At 39.1% G+C, this 24176-nt stretch overlaps 1 protein-coding gene across 5 annotated transcripts in view; it reads left to right on the top strand.

Moving 5' to 3' along the window:
* BBS9 (Bardet-Biedl syndrome 9) overlaps positions 1-24176 on the top strand; it is a 489686-nt gene that overhangs the window by 27412 nt on the left and 438098 nt on the right. For all 5 annotated transcript variants that reach the window (XM_054495852.2, XM_054495851.2, XM_054495850.2 and 2 more), the window contains exon 5: positions 19211-19324. In XM_054495852.2, the coding sequence (XP_054351827.1) occupies positions 19211-19324 (114 nt within the window). The remainder of the gene's footprint in view (positions 1-19210; positions 19325-24176) is intronic.

Genomic DNA, 24176 nt, shown 5'->3' with positions numbered 1-24176 from the left:
GGTCTACTATTTCTGTGTATATGTATCTTTCTAGCAGAGGATTCCTCTTAATCACCTGCCTCTCCAGAATTGTTTCTGGGATTGCCTGTGACTAATAGAGGCCAATTCTGGGTACTTAGGACACTTGAGTCTTAAGAAATGTTCTACAGTAACAAAATTGATTAGATGCTAAGTCATAGTGGTTTGAAGTACATTTTCTTTGGTGAACCTCAAGTATTTTCTCTTTACAGTTCCAGTTTCTTGGTTTTTGGTTGTCTTCACTCAGTCAGGTTTCATTCTCTGACATGGTTCTGTGGGTACAAGTATAGTATGCGGTTTGGTTTTTATTAAAATTATAGTATGTGGTTTGGTTTTTATTATATTTTATTTTGGCCTTTATTAAACGTAAGATATAACTTAAAAATTTTTATTTCAATTATTAGATAAGTTTAGTTCAAGTTGAGAGTTATTTTAATGGATGTCAGTGTTGGGGGCATTTTTTTATGGGTATGAAACTAAGTGTCTGTGAGGCTGTTCCTTTTACCAGAGATCCTCTCCTTTGGAACTTGCTGTAAATGTTACCTTCTAGGATTTGGATTTCTCAGACTTATTCTCTTGATTTGGGCTTTCTTTGTATTTTGCTTTCAATTTGAGTAATGATGCATATTTACTGACTGAGTTGGATATTCTTAGGCAGTCTCTTTTCAGGGTGAAGATGTTTTAGATTTCCAAGGCAGGCTTGGTAACCTGGCGTGGTATATGGTAGACATCCAGTAAATACTTGTTGAATGAATGAATGAACAAATTTCTGGGTAGTGCTGAGGCAATTGACAGTGGTTTTCTTTATTACTCTTCACCATGTTCTGTTTTCGTCCCCTTCTCTGTTACCACTATCATTTTATTTCCCACTCTGTTTATGTCAGAGGCCTGATAAAGTATGCTCTCATTGATTTTATGGTAAAGGACATGGTTTCATGTTGCTCCTCCTAGTGTCAGGGCATTTATTTAGTATGCCAGAGTAAATGGAGAAGGTATTATCATACGATATAGGCTACTTTATTGCATGGATCTAGTTGTTCTTCTGTTTTTGACCGTAAGCCTGTTATTTTACTAAGTGGGTTACACAAGCCATGGAGGAGAACTTGCCTACAGTTATAGTTACCCAGAATACTTCTTTGGGAATTAGTTCCTTCTGAAGCTCCATGGGGGCTCTAAGCAGGGCAGAGAGGAGGGTATCTTAGAAGCTAGAAATTTGATTAGACACTAGGCCTTCCCTGGTCCTGCTCGAACTATGGGCCAAAAAGACAGATGCCTCTGGAGTTCCACTGGTGCTTAGAGCACAGACAAGGGATAAAATGTGTACTTACCAGAAAAACGTACTGAAAGAAACTGGCATATTAGGTGACAATTTGTTTATGGCACATTGATATCCTTCAAGTAAGTGTTGAAAATGAAAGTTATTTGCTATGGGAATGGTGATTTTATAGCTCTTTTATTCTTTGTGTTCATTTAAAAGCTCTGTATTCTCTGGGGACTAGGAGTTGTCCAAACTACATTCTCTTATGCCCCACCTTACTTCCCTTCTGTCTCTCATTTCTTTAGCCTCTTGTGATGTGGGCTGACAATTTGTATATTTTTCCTGGCTTGGCTTAAATCGAGAATCATGGGAATGTTTTTGTTCTCTTGAATATGTTTCTTGAAGTTCCAGATTGAACTTTTACCTAGCTTTTACCGTAACAGGGGAAGCACAAACATTTTCTAATTTAAGTGAAACCACTAGTGTCAGCAGACAAACGTGTGAGCTGAACTTGACATCCTTTTCTTCAACTGCTCCCTTCTCAAATATTTTCAAACTAGAGGAGCCCTTCTAAGTCAGTCTCCTGAACATACCTAACAACCCTTAATAGTCAGAGGCTATTTTGCTAACTTCTTTTTGGTGGGTTATGTGTCATCAAATGTATGCTTAATATAGAGAAAAAACAGGGTCTTGCTGACCTGAAGTTGGCCTATCTTATCATACTCTGGTAAAGAGAAAGCATCACATGGCATCTCAGATTTCTTTCTGATGGGCTTCAGTTTCCGAATAAATGGTTACAGATGTGTGAGTGTAAGCCATACTGATTATGTTGTTTTAAATATTATTTTCCAAAAAATGTGTACTTCTCAAGAAGCATTTACTAAGCATCTGACATATTTATAGAATTTTAATGGTTTCCATAAGGAGGGCAAAAAAGATGTGGTTCTTTACTTTTGACAGTCTTACGTAATCTAACTTACTTAATCTGTAATGGCTTTGAGTTTAACATCCTTAGATTGCTCAGCAGTTACCTAAAATTGCACCAAAAACTGTTGTCAAAGTGACCTTTGATTTTCCAGAGAATTTTTTGGTTTAAATCAGATCTTGTTTAAGTAAGGCCTATTGCATAAATGTTTGAATATTCATGTATTTTCTAATTGATGAAACTTTATAATGCATGTAGACTATAATCATATATGCTATATTCAGTCCATATATCCCAGGGCAAAACCTATGTAAATAATTTTAATATTATGTCACTGATGCTTTTTTAGAGAGAAAATGGTCAGAAATGTTAGATTCCCAAATACTTCTTTTATTCCCAGGTAGTTATCTAAGGAAAATTGTCTTTTTCTCTATAGTTGCATTATTAAATTTTAAAGTGCTATTACCTGACACTTAAGATGTATCAGTGCATTTGGAGTTTTTACACAAAGCCTAGTGTCATTTCATGCCAAGTTTAAATATTGACTGCTGACACCTATGTTCATTGACATGAGTTCCTAATGTTCCTGCTTGCATTTTGGCTAGCAGGCATGTATAGGTGCTTTTCTTATTCAGAGGGATTGATCTGGTTGTAGATGTTGTTAAAAGAAAAACCTTAGTCAAATGAAATTTAACAGAGTTTAATTGAGCAAAGAATGATTTGTGAATTGGGCAGCCTCTTGAGCCAGAGTAGGCTCAGAGAGACTCCAGCGCAGCCACATGATAAAAGACGATTTATAGACAGAAAAAGGAAAGTGACAGACAGAAAAAGGAAAGAGATGTACAGAAAATAGAATGAGGTACAGAAAATAGAATGAGGTACAGAAACGGTCAGGTTGGTTACAGCTTGATGTTTACCTTATTTGAACATGGTTTGAACAATTGGCCTCCTTTGATTGGCCAAAACTCAGTGATTGGCACAAGAGTAGGTTACAGTCTATTTACACCTCCATTTAGGTTATAGTTCACTATGTACAGAGAAACCTTTAGGCTGAACTTAAAAGATGTAAAGAGGCAGCTTTAGGCTAAACTTGATTTAACAATTTTCCTCTTTTGGTCATCCTCTCAATTTTGAGAGATTGACCACAAGTAGTCATTGATGTCACTATCACCATTGTAAATGTACTTATTTCATCTCAAAACCCACTGAGAAATAGCAGAACAGTGGATTTTGTAAGGTGGGAACAAGGAATTCAGATTATTTTTTGTAAAGGTTAGAGTAGAGGGTACTTCCTTATGCTGGAATGTCCTGTTTATAGGAGAAAAACAAAACCTGGTCTGTTCTAGGAGCTATGTGTTTCCTTAAGATCTTAGTTTGATTATGTCACATTTGACATGAGTGACTTCATTTTGGCTTGGTCTTGTCTGTTGGGACCTAGTGCATGAGTTTAGTCCAAAACAATGGCCTTCCATTATTTTATTTTAAAACTTCCCCCTTTTAGTCAGGTTCTCACATAGGTGAGAGCGTGACCAAAACTTAGGGCCTTAGTTCTGCTCTCTTTTAACATCAGTTTTGGGTTTCTGGTCTCAGGATGTCATTCATAGGTTACAGTGCCCTCATGGTCACACATCTTTTTAAGCTCTTGTCCTTCTAGTTGAAGAGAGATCATGTGGCACTCTAGAGATGGCTGCATGCAAACATTTAAAACTTTTGAGAGAATATAGCACACTAGGGAGATTACAATTTTGACTATCAGGAGGATAATACCAAGAGTTTGGAGCATGCTTCTTAGTGAAGGTCCCCATGAACCAAACCAACTAAAATTAAATAGATCAAAGAATGAGCTAGATGAAGAGTCTGTTCATTTTAAATAAGCAGTCTCTTCGTTAGTCCCCTGTAACTGAATCTCTATAATGCCCAATGTGATGCATTTCTCCATGGCCAACAAAAAGTGCCAGCAAGTGCACAGATACTGCTGTTTAGCCAGTAAGTAATCTAGAGCAGTTCTGTTATTTAGCATAACTTTCATAAGAGAATATAAAGTCTGTTGTGTGACGGTAGCCTTTAGGGTAGAATCTGCTATAAAGCCTATCATGAGGGGATACATTTCTAATCATTACCTCATTTACTTCAAACCATGGAAAAGGAGACCTAATAAATGATGTCTATTTAGAAGAATGAAGACTTCTTGGAAATGTTCTCTTTAACCTATGATGTAGGTTAAGAGGAGTGGACCAATGTCCTGTTTCTAACTGATTATGAGGCAACAAATGTGTCATTAAAATTTCTCACCTGCATTGGGCCTTCATCTTTTATCTATTGAGGCATAAGATAGTCCATGTATAAGGCTGGCTGCAAAATCCTTCACAAATTAAAGTATACTCTATGAATGCACACAATAGACCCTCTTTTCACTTCTATTGTTCATGGAAGCATAAGCAAGAAAAAAAATAGGTAAGAGTCTCCTGATAGCAGAGAAGTCTTGATCTGTGGTCTTGAGAAAAAGCTGTCTATATCATGGATGCCATCTTCTTCTGGGGAGAAACTTTCCTGTTTGGCTTTACTTTAAGGTTGCCAATGGGTGTACAGTTCCAAGAGTGGAGGGGCCCTTTTGAGTTGTGAGATTATTAACGCAAAATTTCAAGGTCCCAAAGTTTTGCTGCAATGCAGATGGCAAGAGCAGTCTTTCTCTGGTATTCTCAGAAGTTTCAATCTTTGTGTTCTAGATTTTGAAGGGGTTGATTGTCCTCAGTCAGCGGACTGTGAAAAGCTTTCTTTACCTGGTGGAAATATACTTTGACAAATAGAGCTTATAACATCAGCTCTCTTGCCTGGGAAAGCTTTTATACAACCAGAAGACATGCATTGAAAATGACAATTGAATGAAATCTTTCTATAAATGTTTAAATGGCTCATCAGCTAGCAGAAATGTACCTGAAATTTTGGTTGTCTTTCCAGGAATATGGGTTTGAAAAGCAAACATTGGTTGTAAACTCTTTTAGCAACATGGAACAGTCACCACACCAATTAATACTTTTTTTTTTTTTATTATACTTTAAGTTCTAGGGTACATGTACAATATGCAGGTTTGTTACGTAGGTATACATGTGCCATGTCGGTTTGCTGCCACCATTAACTCGTCATTTACATTAGGTATTTCTTCTAATGCTATCCCTCCCCCTGCACCCCACCCCATGACAGGCCCTGGTATGTGATGTTCCCCACCCTGTGTCCAAGTGTTCTCATTGTTCAGTTCCCACCTATGAGTGAGAACATGCAGTATTTGGTTTTCTGTCCTTGTGATTGTTTGCTCAGAATGATGGTTTCCCGCTTCATCCATGTCCCTGCAAAGGACATGAACTCATCCTTTTTTATGGCTGCATAGTATTCCATGGTGTATATGGGCCACATTTTCTTAATCCAGTCTATCATTGATGGACATTTGGGTTGGTTCCAAGTCTTTGCTATTGTGAATAGTGCCACAAAAAACATACATATACATGTGTCTTTATAGTAGCATAATTTATAATCCTTTGGGTGTATAACCCACTAATGGGATTGCTGGGTTAAATGCTATTTCTAGTTCCAGATCCTTGAGGAATTGCCACACTGTCTTCCACGATGGTTGAACTAGTTTACACTCCCACCAACAGTGTGAAAGCGTTCCTATTTCTCCTCATCCTCTCTAGCATCTGTTGCTTCCTAACTTTTTAATGATCGCCATTCTAACTGATGTGAGATGGTATCTCATTGTGGTTTTGATTTGCATTTCTCTGATGACCAGTGATGATGAGCATTTTTTCATGTGTCTGTTGGGTGCATAGATGTCTTCTTTTGAGAAGTGTGTGTTCATATCCTTTGCCCACTTGTTGATGGGGTTGTTTGTTTTTTTTCTTGTAAATTTGTTTAAGTTCTTTGTAGATTCTGGATATTAGCCCTTTGTCAGATGGGTAGATTGCAAAAACTTTCTCCCATTCTGTAGGTTGCCTGTTCACGCTGCTGGTAGTTTTTTTTTTTTTTTGCTCATGAAGTCCTTGCCCATGCCTGTGTCCTGAATGATATTGCCTAGGTTTTCTTCTAGGGTTTTTATGGTTTTAGGTCTAACATTTAAGTCTTTAATCTATCTTGAATTAATTTTGTATAAGGTGTAAGAAAGGGATCCAGTTTCAGCTTTCTACATATGGCTAGCCAGTTTTCCCAGCACCATTTATTAAATAGGGTATCCTTTCCCCATTTCTTGTTTTTGTCAGCTTTGTCAAAGATCAGATGGTTGTAGATGTGTGGTGTTATTTCTGAGGCCTCTGTTCTGTCATTGGTCTGTATCTCTGTTTTGGTACCAGTACCATGCTGTTTTGATTACAGTAGCCTTGTAGTATAGTTTGAAGTCAGGTAGCGTGATGCCTCCAGCTTTGTTCTTTTTGCTTAGGATTGTCTTGGCAATGCGGGCTCTTTTTTGGTTCCATATGAACTTTAAAATGTTTTTTTCCAATTCTGTGAAGAAAGTCATTGGTAGCTTGACATTGGTAATGGTACTGAATCTATAAATTACCTTGGGCAGTATGGCCATTTTCACTATATTGATTCTTCCTATCCGTGAGCATGGAATGTTCTTCCATTTGTTTGTGTCCTCTTTTATTTTGTTGAGCAGTGGTTTGTAGTTCTCCTTGAAGAGGTCCTTCACGTCCCTTATAAGTTGGATTCCTAGGTATTTTATTCTCTTTGTAACAGTTGTGAATGGGAGTTTACTCATGATTTGGCTCTCTGTTTGTCTGTTATTGTTGTATAGGAGTGCTTGTGATTTTTGCACATTGATTTTGTATACTGAGACTTTGCTGAAGTTTCTTATCAGCTTAAGGAGATTTTGGGCTGAGATGATGGGGTTTTCTAGATTTACAATCATGTCATCTGCAAACAGGGACAATTTGATTTCCTTTTTTCCTAATTGAATACCCTTTATTTTTTTCTCTTGCCTGATTGCCCTGGCCAGAACTTCCAACACTATGTTGAATAGGAGTGGTGAGAGAAGGCATCCCCGTCTTGTGCCAGTTTTCAAAGGGAATGCTTCCAGTTTTTGCCCATTCAGTATGATATTGGCTGTGGGTTTCTCATAAGTAGTAGCTCTTATTATTTTGAGATACGTTCCATCAGTACCTAGTTTATTGAGAGTTGTTAGCATGAAGGGTTGTTGAATTTTGTAGAGGCCTTTTCTGCATCTATTGAGATAATCATGTGGTTTTTGTCATTGGTTCTGTTTATATGATGGATTATGTTTATTGATTTGCATACGTTGAACCAGCCTTGCATCCCAGGGATGAAGCTGACTTGATCATGGTGGATAAACTTTTTGATGTGCTGCTGGATTTGGTATGCCAGTATTTTATTAAGGATTTTCGTGTCAGTGTTCCTCAGGGATATTGGTCTAAAATTCTCTTTTTTTGCTGTGTCTCTGCCAGGCTTTGGTGTCAGGATGATGCTGGCCTCATAAAAAGAGTTAGGGAGGATTCCCTCTTTTTCTTTTGATTGGAATAGTTTCAGAAGGTATGGTACCAGCTCCTCTTTGTACCTCTGGTAGAATTCAGCTGTGAGTCCATCTGGTCTTGGACTTTTTTTGGTTGGTACGCTATTAATTATTGCCTCAATTTCAGAACCTGTTATTGGTCTATTCAGAGATTCAACTTCTTCCTGGTTTAGTCTTGGGCAGGTGTATGTGTCCAGGAATTTATCCATTTCTTCTAGATTTTCTAGTTTATTTGTGTAGAGGTGTTTATAGTATTCTCTGATGGTAGTTTGTAGTTCTGTGGGATCAGTGGTGTTATCCCCTTTATCATTTTTTGTTGCGTCTATTTGATTCTTCTCTGTTTTCTTCTCTATTAGTCTTGCTAGTGGTCTGTCAATTTTGTTGATCTTTTCAAAAAACCAGCTCCTGGATTCATTGAGTTTTTGAAGGGTTTTTTGGGTCTCTATTTCCTTCAGTTCTGCTCTGATCTTAGTTATTTCTTGCCTTCTGCTAGCTTTTGAATATGTTTTCTCTTGCTTCTCTAGTTCTTTTAATTGTGATGTTAGGGTGTGTATTTTAGATCTTTCCTGCTTTCTCTTGTGGGCATTTAGTGCTATAAATTTCCCTCTACATACTGCCTTAAATGTGTCCCAGAGATTTTGGTACGTTGTGTCTTTGTTCTCATTGGTTTCCAAGAACATCTTTATTTCTGCCTTCATTTCGTTATGTACCCAGTAGTCATTCAGGAGCAGGTTGTTCAGTTTCCATGTAGTTGAGCAATTTTGAGTGAGTTTCTTAATTCTGAGTTCTAATTTGATTTTACTGTGGTCTGAGAGAGAGTTTGTTATGATTTCTGTTCTTTTGCTTTTGCTGAGGAGTGTTTTACTTCCAATCATGTGGTCAATTTTTGAATAAGTGCGATGTGGTGCTGAGAAGAATGTATACTGTTGATTTGGGTAGAGAGTTCTGTAGATGTCTATTAGGTACACTTGGTGCAGAGCTGAGTTCAAGTCCTGGATATCCTTGTTAACCTTCTGTCTCGTTGATCTGTCTAATATTGACAGTGGGGTGTTAAAATCTCCCATTATTATTTTGTGGGAGTCTAAGTCTCTTTGTAAGTCTCTAAAAACTTGCTTTATGAATCTGGGTGCTCCTGTATTGGGTGCATATATATTTAGGATAGTTAGCTCTTCTTGTTGAATTGATCCCTTTACCATTATGTAATGGCCTTCTTTGTCTCTTTTGATCTTTGTTGGTTTAAAGTCTGTTTTATGAGACTAGGATTGCAACCCCTGCCTTTTTTTGTTTTCCATTTGCTTGGTAGATCTTCCTCCACCCTTTTATTGTGAGCCTATGTGTGTCTCTGCATGTGAGATGTGTCTCCTGAATACAGTACACTGATGGGTCTGGACTCTTTATCCGATTTGCCAGTCTGTGTCTTTTAACTGGGGCATTTAGTCCATTTACATTTAAAGTTAATATTGTTATGTGTGAATTTGATCCTGTCATTATGATGTTAGCGGTTATTTTGCCCGTTAGTTGATGCAGTTTCTTCCTAGCCTCGACGGTCTTTACAATTTGGCATGTTTTTGCGGTGGCTGATACCGGTCTTTCCTTTCCATGTTTAGTGCTTCCTTCAGGAGCTCTTGTAAGGCAGGCCTGATGGTGACGAAATCTCTCAGCATTTGCTTGTCTGTAAAGTATTTTATTTCTCCTTCACTTATGAAGCTTAGTTTGGCTGGATATGAGATTCTGGGTTGAAAATTCTTTTCTTTAAGAATGTTGAATATTGTCCCCCACTCTCTTCTGGCTTGTAGAGTTTCTGCCGAGAGATCCGCTGTTAGTCTGATGGGCTTCCCTTTGTGGGTAACCTGACCTTTCTCTCTGGCTGCTCTTAACATTTTTTCCTTCATTTCAACCTTGGTGAATCTGATAATTATGTGTCTTGGGTTTGCTCTTCTTGAGGAGTGTCTTTGTGGCATTCTCTGTATTTCCTGAATCTGAATGTTGGCCTGCCTTGCTAGGTTGGGGAAGTTCTCCTGGATAATATCCTGAAGAGTGTTTTCCAACTTGGTTCCATTCTCCCCATCACTTTCAGGTACACCGATCAAACGTACATTTGGTCTTTTCACATAGTTCCATATTTCTTGGAGGCTTTTTTTTTTTTTTTTTTTTTTACTCTTTTTTCTCTAAACTTCTCACTTTATTTCATTAATTTGATTTTCAATCAATGATAGCCTTTCTTCCACTTGATTGAATCAGCTATTGAAGCTTGTGTATGTTTCATGTAGTTCTTGTGCCATGGTTTTCAGCTCCATGAGGTCATTTAAGGTCTTCTTCTCTACACTGTTTATTCTAGTTATCTATTCATCTAATCTTTTTTCAAGGTTTTTAGCTTCCTTGTGATGGGTTCGAACATCCTCCTTTAGCTTGGAGAAGTTTGTTATTACCGACTTTCTGAAGCCTACTTCTGTCAGCTCGTCAAACTCATTCTCCGTCAAGCTTTGTTCCGTTGCTGGCAAGGAGCTGCGATCCTTTGGAGGAGAAGAGGTGCTCTGGTTTTTAGAATTTTCAGCTTTTCTGCTCTGGTTTCTCCCCATCTTTGTGGTTTTATCTGCCTTTGGTCTTTGATGTTGGTAACCTACAGATGGGGTTTGGGTGTGGATGTCCTTTTTGTTGATGTTGATGATATTCCTTTTTGTTTGTTAGTTTTCCTTTTAACAGTCAGGTCCCTCAGCTGCAGGTCTGTTCGAGTGTGCTAGAGGTCCACTCCAGACCTTGTTTGTCTGGGTATCAGCAGCGGAGGCTGCAGAACAGCAAATATTGCTGCCTGATCTTTCCTCTGGAAGCTTCTTCCCAGAAGGGCACCTGCCTGTATGAGGTGTCAGTCAACCCCTACTGGGAGGTGTCTCCCAGTTAGGCTACTCAGGGGTCAGGGACCCACTTGAGGAGGCAGTCTGTCTGTTCTCAGAGCTAAAACACCATGCTGGGAGAACCACTGGTCTCTTCAGAGCTGTCAGATAGGGATGTTTAAGTCTGCAGAAGTTTCTGCTGCCTTTTGTTCAGCTATGCCCTGCCCCTAGAGGTGGAGTGTACAGAGGCAGATGGTCTTGCTGAACTGTGGTGGGCTCCGCCAAGTTTGAGCTTCCCCTGGCCGCTTTGTTTACCTACCCAAGCGTCAGCAATGGCGGATGCCCCTCCCTCTGCCAGGCTGCTGCCTTACAGGTTGATGTCAGACTGCTGTGCTAGTAGTGAGCAAGGCTCCGTGGGCGTGGGACCCACCTAGCCAGGCGTGGGATATAATCTGGTGTGCCATTTGCTGAGACTGTTGGAAAAGGGCAGTATTTCGGCAGGAGTGTCCCGTTTTTCCATGTACAGTCTGTCACGGCTTCCCTTGGCTAGGAAAGAGATATCCCCCAACCCCTTGCACTTCCTGGGTGAGGTGATGCCCCACCCTGCTTCACCTCACCCTCCGTGGGCTGCACCCACTGTCCAACCAGTCCCAATGAGATGAACCAGGTAGCTCAGTTGGAAATGCAAAAATCACCCGTCTTCTGTGTCAATCACGCTGGGAGCTGCAGATCAGAGCTGTTCCTATGTGACCGTCTTCCAATTAATACATTTTTAATTTGGATAATTTTATCTCTTCCATGATGAGTCATAGAATGCAGAGCTTTTAATAACAAAAGCTTTAAGGACTCAGGAAGCACAAGGTGGCTGTCCAGGTTCTCCGTGAGTCCATGCTTAATGTTGGACTTAATGTCCTCTTAAATAACAGTTGTTTCTGCGATTTAGGTTCACAGCACTGATAACTGAAAGTTATAGGTATTTTGACTTGGATCATGGAGTTTGTTCACATTGCATATATAAACAATTTCAGTACTGTCTGGTTTAGCATGAAAATCTGACAAAGTATTTTCTTAGTATTGAATATTTTTGTCCTGCTTGGGTTAGCAGTTTTATAAACTAGTCAGTCTGTTCATTAAAGTTCTGAGAATTCTTTTTTTTTTTTTTGAGATGGAGTCTAGCTCTGTTGCCCAGGCTGGAGTGCAGTGGCACAATCTCAGCTCACTGCAACCTCTGCCTCCCGGGTTCAAGTGACTCTCCTGCCTCAGACTCCTGGGTAGCTGGGATTGGAGGTGCCCACCACCATGTCCAGCTAATTTTTGTATTTTTAGTAGAGATGGGGTTCACTGTGTTGGCCAGGCTGTTCTTGCACTCCTGACCTTGTGATCTACCCTCCTCAGCCTCCCAAAGTGCTGGGATTACAAGCGTGAGCCACCACGATCAGCCTTAAATTCTGGGAATTCTTATCCCATCCAAATTATATGATCCTAAAGTTACCAGAAACCTGTATTCAAGAGTGCTTGTCGGGGTCCTTTCTATCCTTTCATGAACCTCCTTAAAGATACCATACTCTGAGATTTTGGGTGCTTGTAAAGTTTTCAGGAACTGCATTACAATTAAGCAATTAACTGTGGAAATAACCTTAAATGATTATAAACACATAATTGACAAGGAAATTTTTTCATTTATATGACCTATAATAACTTAACATAACAACCATAAATATGACTGATAGCATATGCCCAGACAAACTAGAATTTTAGAAATCCCATACAATTTTGGTACATATATTAATAACATATTCATTAAAATATAACTTGAAGATTAAAGATCATTTCATGTTTGACAGTGCTTCCCGTGTAATTTAACCTTTCAAATAATCTTGTTTATCTCTCTTTTGGCTGCTTCAGGTGCCCTCTGTAGTATCCCAAAGTTAGAGGCTGAAAGAGACTTAATTTTGACATGAAATTTGATTTTGGGAAGCCCATCAAATTGTCAAAGGTTTTATAACACTTGACCAAGATAGGATCACAGGTCACCATAAAATAATGGTCATTCATTTAGCCAAAGTGATAATTACAAGACTTTTTTTTTGAAAAAGAAAAAACCTGTACTCTTTGATAGAGGAGACTCAGTCTTTCAATTATAAGACCTAAAACAGCATGATAGATCCTGTCTCTTTTTCCTCCTCCTTTTTTTCCTTTTTGCAGTTTACTCAACGCATAAATGAAAATATTTTACTGTGTCTTATTAATAAATGTTACACAAATTTTTGTTCAAAAGAGAAATCAAATTTTACTTTTGTGTTAGTGTATTATAAATACTAAAGCTAATTTTAATAAAATCTCATAAATAAATTTATCTAATCTGTCTTCTTTTAACCACACAAGATTTCCATAAACCTTTCGTTTTGCATTTCCAGCTTTCTATATTCATCTTGTTTTTTCTATTTTTTTACTCCTTCAATTTGAAACCTATAAGAAACCTCAAACCAGATAATATTTTTAACACATATGTTTGTGCTTTTTTAACTTTCCTCATGAAAAGCATATCTTGCTTTTGTTTATACACTATGTATACAAAATTGTTTCATCTCTAGTAGCTTTAATTACATATATCATCTAAAATTTTAACCCTTAGTAACCTTAATTTCTGATTAAAACCCTAGAAAATAATTTTGAACTAATTTTATATCAGTATTTGTGATAAAAACTATTTTTTTAAATTTTAGAAAGATTTTTCTTCAAATTATTGTTTTTTAACGGATCTAAATATATGTAGCTTTTCTGTATCATATAAAAATAACATCAACATATACAGACAAACTCATGTTTAATAATTAATGTTTCAATATTTTAACTTATAAATGACTCAGACATTTATGATTATTATTTAATTTAACATAACATGACCTAAAGATTTTAAATTACTGAAAATAATTTTGAAAATATGACACAGGTACCCTCCTTAATGTCTTCCCTTAGTCATTCTGTGTGCCAAGTAGCCTCATGGTACCCAGGAGGCCTATGAAGGTCAAGGCCTCTCTGAGTCCTGACATACCAGGTGCAATGGTCAGGATAGAAGACAAGGCTGTAAAGACTGTATCTGGAGGATTCAACCTCTCCCCAAATAGCCAGTAGGCAAGCAGGGAAAGCAGGGGAGAAGGGAGCATATTGGGCTTGGTTCTGCTTGTAGCTGATGCTCTAGGCACTAAGAACATGCCTCTAGGCCGGGTGTGGTGGCTCACACCTGTAATCCCAGCACTTTGGGAGGCTGAGGCGGGCCAATCACGAAGTCAGGAGATTGAGACCATCCTGGCTAACACCATGAAACCCCATCTCTACTAAAAAATACAAAAAATTAGCCGGGCGTGGTGGCGGGCGCCTGTAGTCCCAGCTACTCGGGAGGCTGAGGCAGGAGAATGGCGTTAACCCAGGAGGTGGAGCTTGCGGTGAGCCAAGATCGCACCACTGCACTCCAGCCTGGGTGACAGAGCGAGACTCTGTCTCAAAAAAAATAAATAAAAAAAAAAAAAAAGAAAAGAACACGACTCTAGACCTCGTCATGTCCACCTATGCAGACCCCCAAATCCAGAGGCTCTAAACCAAAAGCAGCTCACAGTCAATCAAGCAAATATCTTGTTATATTTAACTGATAATTTTGAAGCTATTCCTATTTTAGCAACAATTTTAGAATTTGCTTTATTTACCAAGTATTATCACAGACACATAACACACATGGACATGAAAGATTTTCATTTGCTAGTTTTTAAATAGTTTTTCTTTTCCCTATTTGGTCTATTAATCTTCCAGTTACTTGTTTCATTGCCCTAAGCAATTGTTAACCAGGCAACAAATTTGCATTTCTAAAATAACAACTCTTAAGTACAACAACAAAAAATTATATTCTGTATGTACATAGCTAAGATTTTAGGCCTAAATATTGTATCATCATTTGCTTCAAACCAAGGAAAAAATGGTGCTCCCATAAAAGTTCAGTTAAGACAAGATGGCCAGAAAGGCACCTTAATCAAAGGTATGGCTGGCTTATGCCAATTTAAAACAATGGGAAGAGTTTCTAATATACACAGGCAGACATCCTTAAAAATGGTGATTTCCTTAATAGATGTAAATTTCTTTTACAGAAGGGTTTCAAGATAGCCAATGAAATTCCATAAAGGCATATTTTAGTTCAATAGGTGTTCTTAATTTAGCTACTGTTTCTTAATTAAAATTACTGAGTTCAGAGTGGAGCCCGTTAAGGAATAGGGGGAAGAAAGCATCCTCTATGCCTGGACTCAGCGTGGTTGCATCTGAAAAAGAAGCAAGCCTATTTTGCCTGAGGGCCTGCCTTTTATAAACACTTCATCTAGCATAGCTTTCTTTTCACCTTTGGGTCAGGATAGTAACTAAGCCAAAAGATTAGCACAGTTAATTTTTCTTATCAATTAGTTGCTTAAGCTTTTTATTTGCCTTTTATAAAGAGTCTTTTAATAAAAATATTGAAAAATTTGGCTGGGTGCAGTGGCTCACGTCTGTAATCCCAGTATTTTGGGAGGCTGAGGCGGGTGGATCACGAGGTCAGGAGATCGAGACCATCCTGGCTAACACCGTGAAACCCCATCTCTATTAAAAAATACAAAAAATTAGCTGGGCGTGGTGGCAGGTCCCAGCTACTCGGGAGGATGAGGCAGGAGAATGGCGTGAACCTGGGAGGCAGAGCTTGCGGTGAGCTGAAATTGCGCCACTGCACTTCAGCCTTGGCAACAGAGCAAGTCTCCATCTTAAAAAAAAAAAAAAAATTGAAAAATTTTAGAAGCTTCCACAGGTCAATAGGCATCCCTAGATGAGACTATTTGGGGGGCCATCATTTTCAAATTTACATCTTTGGTGCAGTGTTGTTCATTTGTAACTTATCTTTAGTAATATTTTGCCATTTCTCTTAGACTTTGCTGCTTCTGGGGCCTAATACTTATGCACGTATAAGCTGGAAGGTACTCAGTTCTTCAGAAACTAAGGTTCCCATTTTTACCTCAAATATTGGCTTTGGCTCTCAGACCTCCTTGGTCAACCTAGCCAATGACTTTTCCCTACCTAAGTGTGCAAGAAAAATGAAACAAAGGGGGTAGAACACAGAAATTTCTGCTAATTTCCAAGAGCTAAACTTTATACCCCCTGCAATATTTCCATTTACTACCAGTTTCTTTCTGACCTAGTCAGATATAAGAAGCCCCCAACTGGATACAAGACAGTTAATTATCAGATCCAGTCTGATCCTAGATCCAGTCTGATCCTAGACCCAGTCCAGTTTCTGTTGTGACTTCCAAACCCAGTTTGGATCAGAAATTTACTCAAAGAAACTTGGAGAGCTCAAAACACAAATAATGTGGAGCTTCTGAATCTGAGAGAGAACTTACCATGATCCCCAGTTGCTGTGAGAGAGCAATGGACACAATAGGCCTAGTGGGTACCTCTCTTGGTCACTCAGCTCTCCTGGGGGTTGTTAGAACCTCTACTTTGGATCCCACTTCTGACACCATCTGTTAAAAGAAAAACCTTAGCCAAATTAAATTTAACAGCATTTAATTGAACAAAGAACAATTTGTGAGTTGGGCAGCCTCTTGAGCCAGAGTAGGCTCAGAGAGACTCCAGTGCAGCCATGTAGTAGATTTATAGACAGAAAAATGAAAGAGATGTACAGAAAATGGAATGAGGTACAGAAACATCTGGATTGGTTACAACTCAGCATTCACCCCATTTGAACATGTTTTGATCAGTTGGCTGCCTTTGGCCAAAACTCGATGATTGGCACAAGGGAAGGTTACAGTCTGTTTACACTTCCATTTATGTTATAGTTCACTATGTACAGAAAAACCTTTAGGCTGAACTTAAAATATGTAAGGAGGCAGCTTTAGGCTAAACTTGATTTAACAGTTCAGATTGAAATTTGAAATTTCTTTAGGGATAAACCAGGTGACTCCTGGAGGTGCTTTTTCTGGTTTCTTGGAGGCTAGAACTCTCTTCAGGTTAATACCGTATGTGTTTCCCTCACCTGTGTGGCTGGTTTGGTTGTGATTCCTCCTCAGCTTCCTGGCACCTCACTGATTTTACTACCATTTAGAATCCAGAAAGCCTTCATCCTCCATCAAGGTCAGCAGGCAAATTTAAGCCTTTATCTTTGTTTCTTATTCTATTGGCATATAAAATCTATTTTTGGCCAGGTGCAGTGGCTCATGCCTGTAATCCCAGCACTTTGGGAGGCCGAGGCAAGTGGATCACCTGAGGTCAGGAGTTTGAGACCAGCCTGGCCAACATGGTGAAACCCTGTCTGTACTAAAAATACAAAAATTAGCCGGGTGTGGTGGCAGGTGCCTATAATCCCAGCTACTCAGGAGGCTGAGGCAGGAGAATTGCTTGAATCCAGGAGTCAGAGCAGTGAGTGGAAATTGCGCCGCTCAACTCCATCTTGGGCAACAGAGTGAGACTCTGTCTTTTAAAAATAAAAATAAAAAAACCCCAAAACTACTGTTAATTAACCATTTGTGGGGACCATGGAACTGAGTAGAAATGATTCTCCTTCAAGAAATCCTCCCCTGATAGTTTTTCCTCTTTTAACTATTAAAAGACAAACTTAAGACAGTTTAAATTTAATGGACTTTAATTGAGCAAAGAATACCTCAGGTGTTGGGCAGCCCTCACAACCACCAGAGGAGGTTCAGAGCGCTCTGCTCTTCAACATGAGCAGGCAACATTTATGGACAGACAATGCAAGTGAGGTACAGAAACAGCTTCATTCCTGACAGCTTAGCATTTACCTTACTTGAACATAGTCTGATCAGTTGGCTGCCTACGATTGGCTGAATGTCAGCTACTATGATTGGCCAGGCTGAGAAAGGCAAAAGGGAGGGAAAAAAAAATCTTTACTTATCTTAGGTTCTCCAGCTGGGGCTCTATAAATTAGACTGGCCAAAGACTAATTAACAGTAGGAAAAACAAGCAGAAATTTATTAACATATGCATTGCTCATGTACACATAGGAATATTCCATAAGGAGTGACTCAAAAGGGTAGTTGGACCTTGGGCTAACATAGCATTTTAGGTGAAATAAAAGAAAATGGGTTTTGGGCTTCTGTACATAGAAGGCAAGTTATGGGAAGGTGACCAGAAAAAGTGTGGTAAACAAGGGTTGCTTAGTAAAGTTTGTTATGGTGATTTAAGATGAGGCCTTCTCCATTGAGAAGAGCTAAGGGTACTCCTCTTCCTGGTACAAGGGAGGGAGACATTTTTTTATAAATGGAGATTTCTTTTTTTAAATGATGACCTGTTTTTAGAGCTTTTCCGGCTAATTCCTTATGTCCTTTAGCTCAAAATAATCCATATGCCAAAGAGTCCTGTTTGAGGTGGCATATTCTGGTACCCCGCAGTGGAAAAGACATATTCTTGAAGCTGTTTTCTTTGGGGAAATTGTCGTTGACAAGATCCATGGACAGTAAAATCTTTACTGGGTGCGAGGATCACATTCCCTGAAAGTTGTTAAATGGTGGACAACTGGGCAGCAGGATACAATACATAGTACCTGGTTCTAAAGATTTGGTTTAGGTTCTAAAAGTCTGGTTTGAATACTCAGTTCTGTACCTTGAATACTGTATGATTTTGGGGAAATTTCTGTAAATTTTTTTTGAACTTAAGGTGCTTCAATTCTAAAATGGAAATAAAAATATATTCTTACAATCTCAGTGTATGTTGGTAAATTCTTCTGGACAAACAAACCCCAAACAAATAAATGCTCCTATATAAATTTATAAATAAATAAGTACACATACCTAGATTTTTAGATATTTTTAGTTATTGAGTACTACCCAGTTTGAGGACTATTGCATTTGCTTTATGATAATTTAAAATTTTCCTTAACTTTTACATTTTGGATTAATGAATGATGCTTCTTTATGGAAAAAATTGCTTTCTGAATCCTTTTTCTTTCCAACACATGTTTTAATCATAATGTTCTTGCTCTATATGTATAAAATACAGATAAATACTCTTTTCTCATTTGGAAAGAACTAGAAAGTGAAGCACATGCAGTCTATTAAATGCAGAGTATTTTTCTGTGTTTGGAAGGAGATTCTTCTTGGCAGACTTCAAATAAAAAACATTTTCCTATTTACTTGTTGAGGGAAGCTTAGAAAATTTCTCAATTAAATTAGAATATAATTAGGGGCTTGAATATTTTGAGAGTTGGGGCAGGAACATTAATTTCTTGAAAGCGTTGGGGATTTTTTTTTCTTAGACACTTTGAGTCATTTCTTTGCTTTGTTAGTGTTTATAAATGCAGAGAACTTATTTATTTCAGATCTGAAATTAGAGGGTTTTGTTGTTATTTAAATAATTACACTTTACTCAGATATAATCTGTCTAATAAAAATAGAATATAAAGTGTCCCCAGGGTAATATTTTGTCTAATGGTGTAATTTGGCTGAGATGTAAATTGTTTTAACTGTACTGGCTTTGTGTGTCATCAGTATGCTAATTTTTCACAATACATAATATTTTAGTGCTTTGCTATTATAATTTCCCTAAAATTACTTAGAATTGGAGTAGTGGATGAGAACAAATTAATGTTTTTTAGTGTACACAAATACAAAGTAATCCTTTTTTTTTTTCCTTAGGAACCTTGGGTAATGTGGAACATGGGAATCAATATCAGATGAAATTGATGTATGAACATAATCTTCAGAGAACAGCCTGCAATATGACCTATGGATCATTTGGTGGTGTAAAAGGTAATTTGCTTTTAATCATGAGTATGCTATTTCAAGTGACAGATTTAGAATATTTGGTCATATAAAACAGAGGATTAAGTGATTTGACTCTCAGAAAGAGTTAAAATAGACATTTTATTGAAACCTTTGTATCCAAATGCCCAAGCAAGTCTATGGCCATACCACCCTGAATGTGCTTGGTATTGTCTGATCTTGGAAGCTAATCAGGGTCAGGCCTGGTTAGTACTTGGATAGGAGACCAAATACCCAATCAAAATAATAAAAAAAAAACTTTAAACATTGGATGTCTTTGATTTTTATATAACCAGCACATTTTTATATGGTCTATAGAAACATTTCTAAAACTGCCTTTTCTACAGATTTTGTCTTTTATATATAAGCTGACTGAAACTGAGCTTTTTTTGTGTGTAATGGAACTGTGGTACCTGACTGTCTCTCTCAGTGGAAAAAATGGTTGACCTCATTGACAGGAAGTCACTGCTCTACCTGCTACAGGCAGGATAAAGCTGCATACACCTCTCTCCACTCTACCCATATCTGGGGCTGCTGCACAGGGTTGTGTGGGTCGTTTCTGCACAGGGCAGCTGGAAGAGCGGGGGATGTGGGGCTGAAATACAGACTTGATCCTGCTAGTTGAGCCATGCTTTCTGGCTTGGAGTAAATCTACCCAGAGGAAGGGGTGCTTTTTCTATGTTTCACAAAGGCATCACCTTTATCTAGCACTGGCTCAGTGAGACTGGGTTCCTCCCACCTTGGCAGAGGGGTGTCTTTTTCTAATTAGCACAAAGGCCACCTTCATTGTGTCCACTCAGTCCCAGAGCTTCCAGATTCACCAAGGCTTGGTGCTTGCTTGTGTACACTCTTGCTGTTGGCATGGGAGGGCTCTTATTTCCAAACCAACTTCTCTCCCTGCACCATGATAGGGTGGTAGAGGAGCTGGTGGTGCTGGATTGAGGATAGGAAGCCAGGTGGTGACACTTACCCGTGTGATTGTGTGACTCTGTGTGCATATATATTTATGTTCCTGTGCCACCTGCAGAGCATGTAACTAGGGATTTTATAATATCTTAGCTCTTCCTGGACTCATGTTTTATGAGTTTATTGTTTAGCTGTTGCACTGTATTTTTCCTTAGCAACATGAAAAAATGACTTCATTTTGGAAGTATTATTCATTTGTGTGAACTCAGTTTTTTTGTATTAATACATACAGATAAAGACAAGGAATAATTGAATTTGGGTATACCAAGCAGCATCAGGGATATTTTTGGTGGTGATGTGCAAATAAATATTTTGCGTAACTGAAGTGATGTGAAACAAAACACTTGGTTAGGTTGGAGGACTGCTTGAGTAACAGGAATGTTTGGATTACTTGAACAATAAGGAGGTATCTAGAGTTAGATGAAGAGAGAAATTTAGATGAGGGGAGAGTCTGTCAGTGAAGTGCTTCCTCAGCTTTTAGAACTGATTTTTATTGTTCTTTGAAAAAATGTCTGACCTGATTAGGGAACCTAAGCCTCCCTTGTTTAGTTAGCTATTTTCAATTCACTTTTCCCTACCGAATCTCCAAAAAGCAAATTGCTAAATTCCATACATCATAAAAAAATTATGACATGAGAAAAAAGTGCTTTGGCCAAATAAAAGTGTTTTTTGATAGCATAACAGTGGTTCTTTAGATCACATTAAATGTTATATAGCAGGGATCCCCAACCCCCAAGCTACAGACATGTAGTGGTCCATGACCTGTTAGGAACCGGATTTCACAGCAGGAGGTGAGCGGCAGGTCAGTGAGCAAAGCGTCATCTGTATTTACAGCCACTCCCCATTGCTTGCATTAGCCTGAGCTCTGCCTCCTGTCAGATCTGGCTGCATGAGATTCTCATAGGAGCACAAACTCTATTGTGAACTGTGCATGCGAGGGATCTAGGTTGTGTGCTCTTATGCAAATCTAATGCCTGATCATCTGTCATTGCCTCCCATCATGCCAAGATGGGACCATCTAGTTGCAGGAAAACAAGCTCAGGGCTTCTACTGATCCTATACTGTGTTGAGTTGTGTAATTATTTCATTATATATTACAATGTAATAATAATAGAAATAAAGTGCACAATAAATATAATGTGCCAAGTCATCCTGAAATCTTCCCCCTTCCTGGTCTGTGGAAAAATTGTCTTCCACAAAACTGGTCCTTGATGCCAAAAAGGTTGGGGACCACTATTATATAGATTGCAGTGTACTTTTTATTTTATTATCAGATCAAGTTAACCCTGTTGGATACAGTGAGTTCTCAATTTCTCTTCAAAGAATCAGTATGTCAGTATGTTCAGTTCTTTGTCCTCTATTTTAAAGTTTAACTTCCTTGTAGTTTCAGTAAATAGCCTTTTCCACCAGTTTTAATCAGTAGTTCACATCTGTTCCCCTGGTCACCTGCTCTGTCCTGACTTATCCTGGTTGCCTGCTTTGACCTCAGTCAGCCCTGGTCACCTGCTCTGAGCTAAGTCACCTTTAGTTACCTGTTTCATAACTGTCTTTCCTGCCAAACTGCTCACCCCGCCACTCTGGCTCATACCCCTGTTCTCTTTAAAATAGCCAATCAGAATTAGCTTAGACTGTGTGGTCCAACCCTAGTCAATAGGGGAACAACACAGCAGTAGGGGCTACCTGTGTCAGGAATAAGAATCCCTTCCCCTCCCTTGTTCAGGTGTACTCTCGCCATTGCTCCATCTGCGAGTTGCACCCTTCTATAGATGTAAAATTGCCTTGCTGAGAAATTTTTTTTTTTTTTTTTGAGATGGAGTCTCGCTCTGTCATCAGGCTGGAGTGCAGTGGTGTGATCTTGGCTCACTGCAACCTCTGACTCCCTGGTTCAAGCAATTCTTCTACCTCAGCCTCCCGAGTAGCTGGGATTACAGGCACATGCCACCACGCCCAGCTAATTTTTGTATTTTTAGTAGAGATGGGGTTTCACCATGTTGGCCAGAATGGTCTCGATCTTCTGACCTCGTGACCCGCCTGCCTCAGCCTCCCAAAGTGCTAGGATTACAGGCGTGAGCCACTGCACCTGGCCAAGAAAATTCTTTGAGCACTAGTTTTTTTTGGCGCCAAGGGACAAGCATTTGTTTGTAACAATCTGGTGGCCCGTATGGGAGCCCATTCTCTCCTGGAGAACAGGTCTCCAGTTGCCTCTCATGGGGAAAAATGTCCCACTGCCTTGTTGCGGTGGCCTCAGGGTGAGAGACTGGGGATCCACCTGGTGTGACAAATAAACCCAGGCTGGCAACCTGGGGAAAAGGATCCTCACATACTGTGGCGACCAGGTAACTTTGTGCACAGAGCGAGGTAAGAAACGTCATAAAGGCGACAAAGTATTTCCTTGGTGGTCGGGATATTCAGGGGGCTGAATGTGCATGTGAATGATCATAAGCACTCCTACTTGTGGTGCTGCTTGTGTGAATGGTACAAAGTACTACTGCTGTGCGGAGTGAGTGGGTCCTATCTGCGATTCTGTGGTCACCTCATATGGCTTACGGCGGATCCTGCCATGGGATTTGTACCAGCATGCCGATGCCAAGAGGGACTTAGATCTCCTCCAGGGGAGCTGCCAGAGTGGACGAAGTGCAAGAAGGGTGCAAGGAGCCTCCTGCAGGTGGAACTAAAGGGTAGGGAGACATTTCTAATATGAGAAATTGAACCTAACAGCCCTAGCAAACCTCTAGAGAATAATAGGTGAGACATTTCTATATACTTCTTTGTACCTGGAAATCCCAAAGTGCTGGGATTATAGGCGTGAGGCACCATGCCCAGCCAAATCTTCTATTATTTTTAATATAACTTGAAAATCCTGTTCGAGACAGAAAGCCAGTTTTCACCTTTGCATTAGTACACTATTGATGTCAACCAATTCTTAATAAAACCTTATAGACAAATCTATCCAATTTTAGTTTGATCATAAGATTCTTATAAACCTTGCATATAACCCTTTACACTTTTTTTTTTGTTGTTGTTGTTGTTAAAAAGCAGATCAGTGCTCTAAGAAAAACCTGTTGTGCTTTTATTCCAATGTTCAGTTTATGGAAAAATGGAATAATACACCTTTAACTTTAGCTGATATGTTCACACACAGAATTTCTTCTACAAGATTAATTTTTCACCAACCTTCCACAACTTGTTCAAACCTTCGTCTTTTTCCCATCTAACTTAAAACAATCCTTGGCCGGGCGTGGTGGCTCACGCCTGTAATCCCAGCACTTTGGGAGGCCGAGGCAGGCGGATCACAAGGTCAGGAGATCGAGACCATCCTGGCTAACACGGTGAAACCCCGTCTCTACTAAAAATACAAAAACAAAAGTAGCCGGGTATGGTGGCAGGCTCCTGTAATCTCAGCTACCCGGGAGGCTGAGGCGGGAGAATGACGTGAACCCAGGAGGCGGAGCTTGCAGTGAGCCGAGATTGCACCACTGCACTCCAGCCTGGGTGACAGAGCGAGACTCGTCTCAAACAAAACAAAACAAAAAACAATCCTTTAACCCTCTAAACTAGGCAAAAAGAAAAAAACCCACATTCCCATGCCTTCTTATAATCTTTTTTCAAAAGCACATTTCATTTTCCTGACACACCTTGCATATAAAACTCTTTCTCTAGTAGTCTCAATTATATGTTACACTGTTAACTCTTAGAAACTTACTTTTGGTGAAAAATCTGGTAAGTACATGATTTTAATTATGTACTAGGTGTGGAACCTAGGGCACCAGACAGAAGTGCAGATAAGGTGTGACTCTCATGTATAGTTAGGGGATGTGGCTAACTCCACATGTTCCCAGGCCTTACTTAAAATCTAATGGCTCCACAGCAGTTA

Source organism: Pongo pygmaeus, chromosome 6, assembly GCF_028885625.2.
Source record: "Pongo pygmaeus isolate AG05252 chromosome 6, NHGRI_mPonPyg2-v2.0_pri, whole genome shotgun sequence".
In the NCBI taxonomy this organism is placed as follows: domain Eukaryota; kingdom Metazoa; phylum Chordata; class Mammalia; order Primates; family Hominidae; genus Pongo; species Pongo pygmaeus.
The sequence above is the reverse complement of the archived record's forward strand: the minus strand, read 5'-3'. Positions and strand labels throughout refer to the sequence as shown.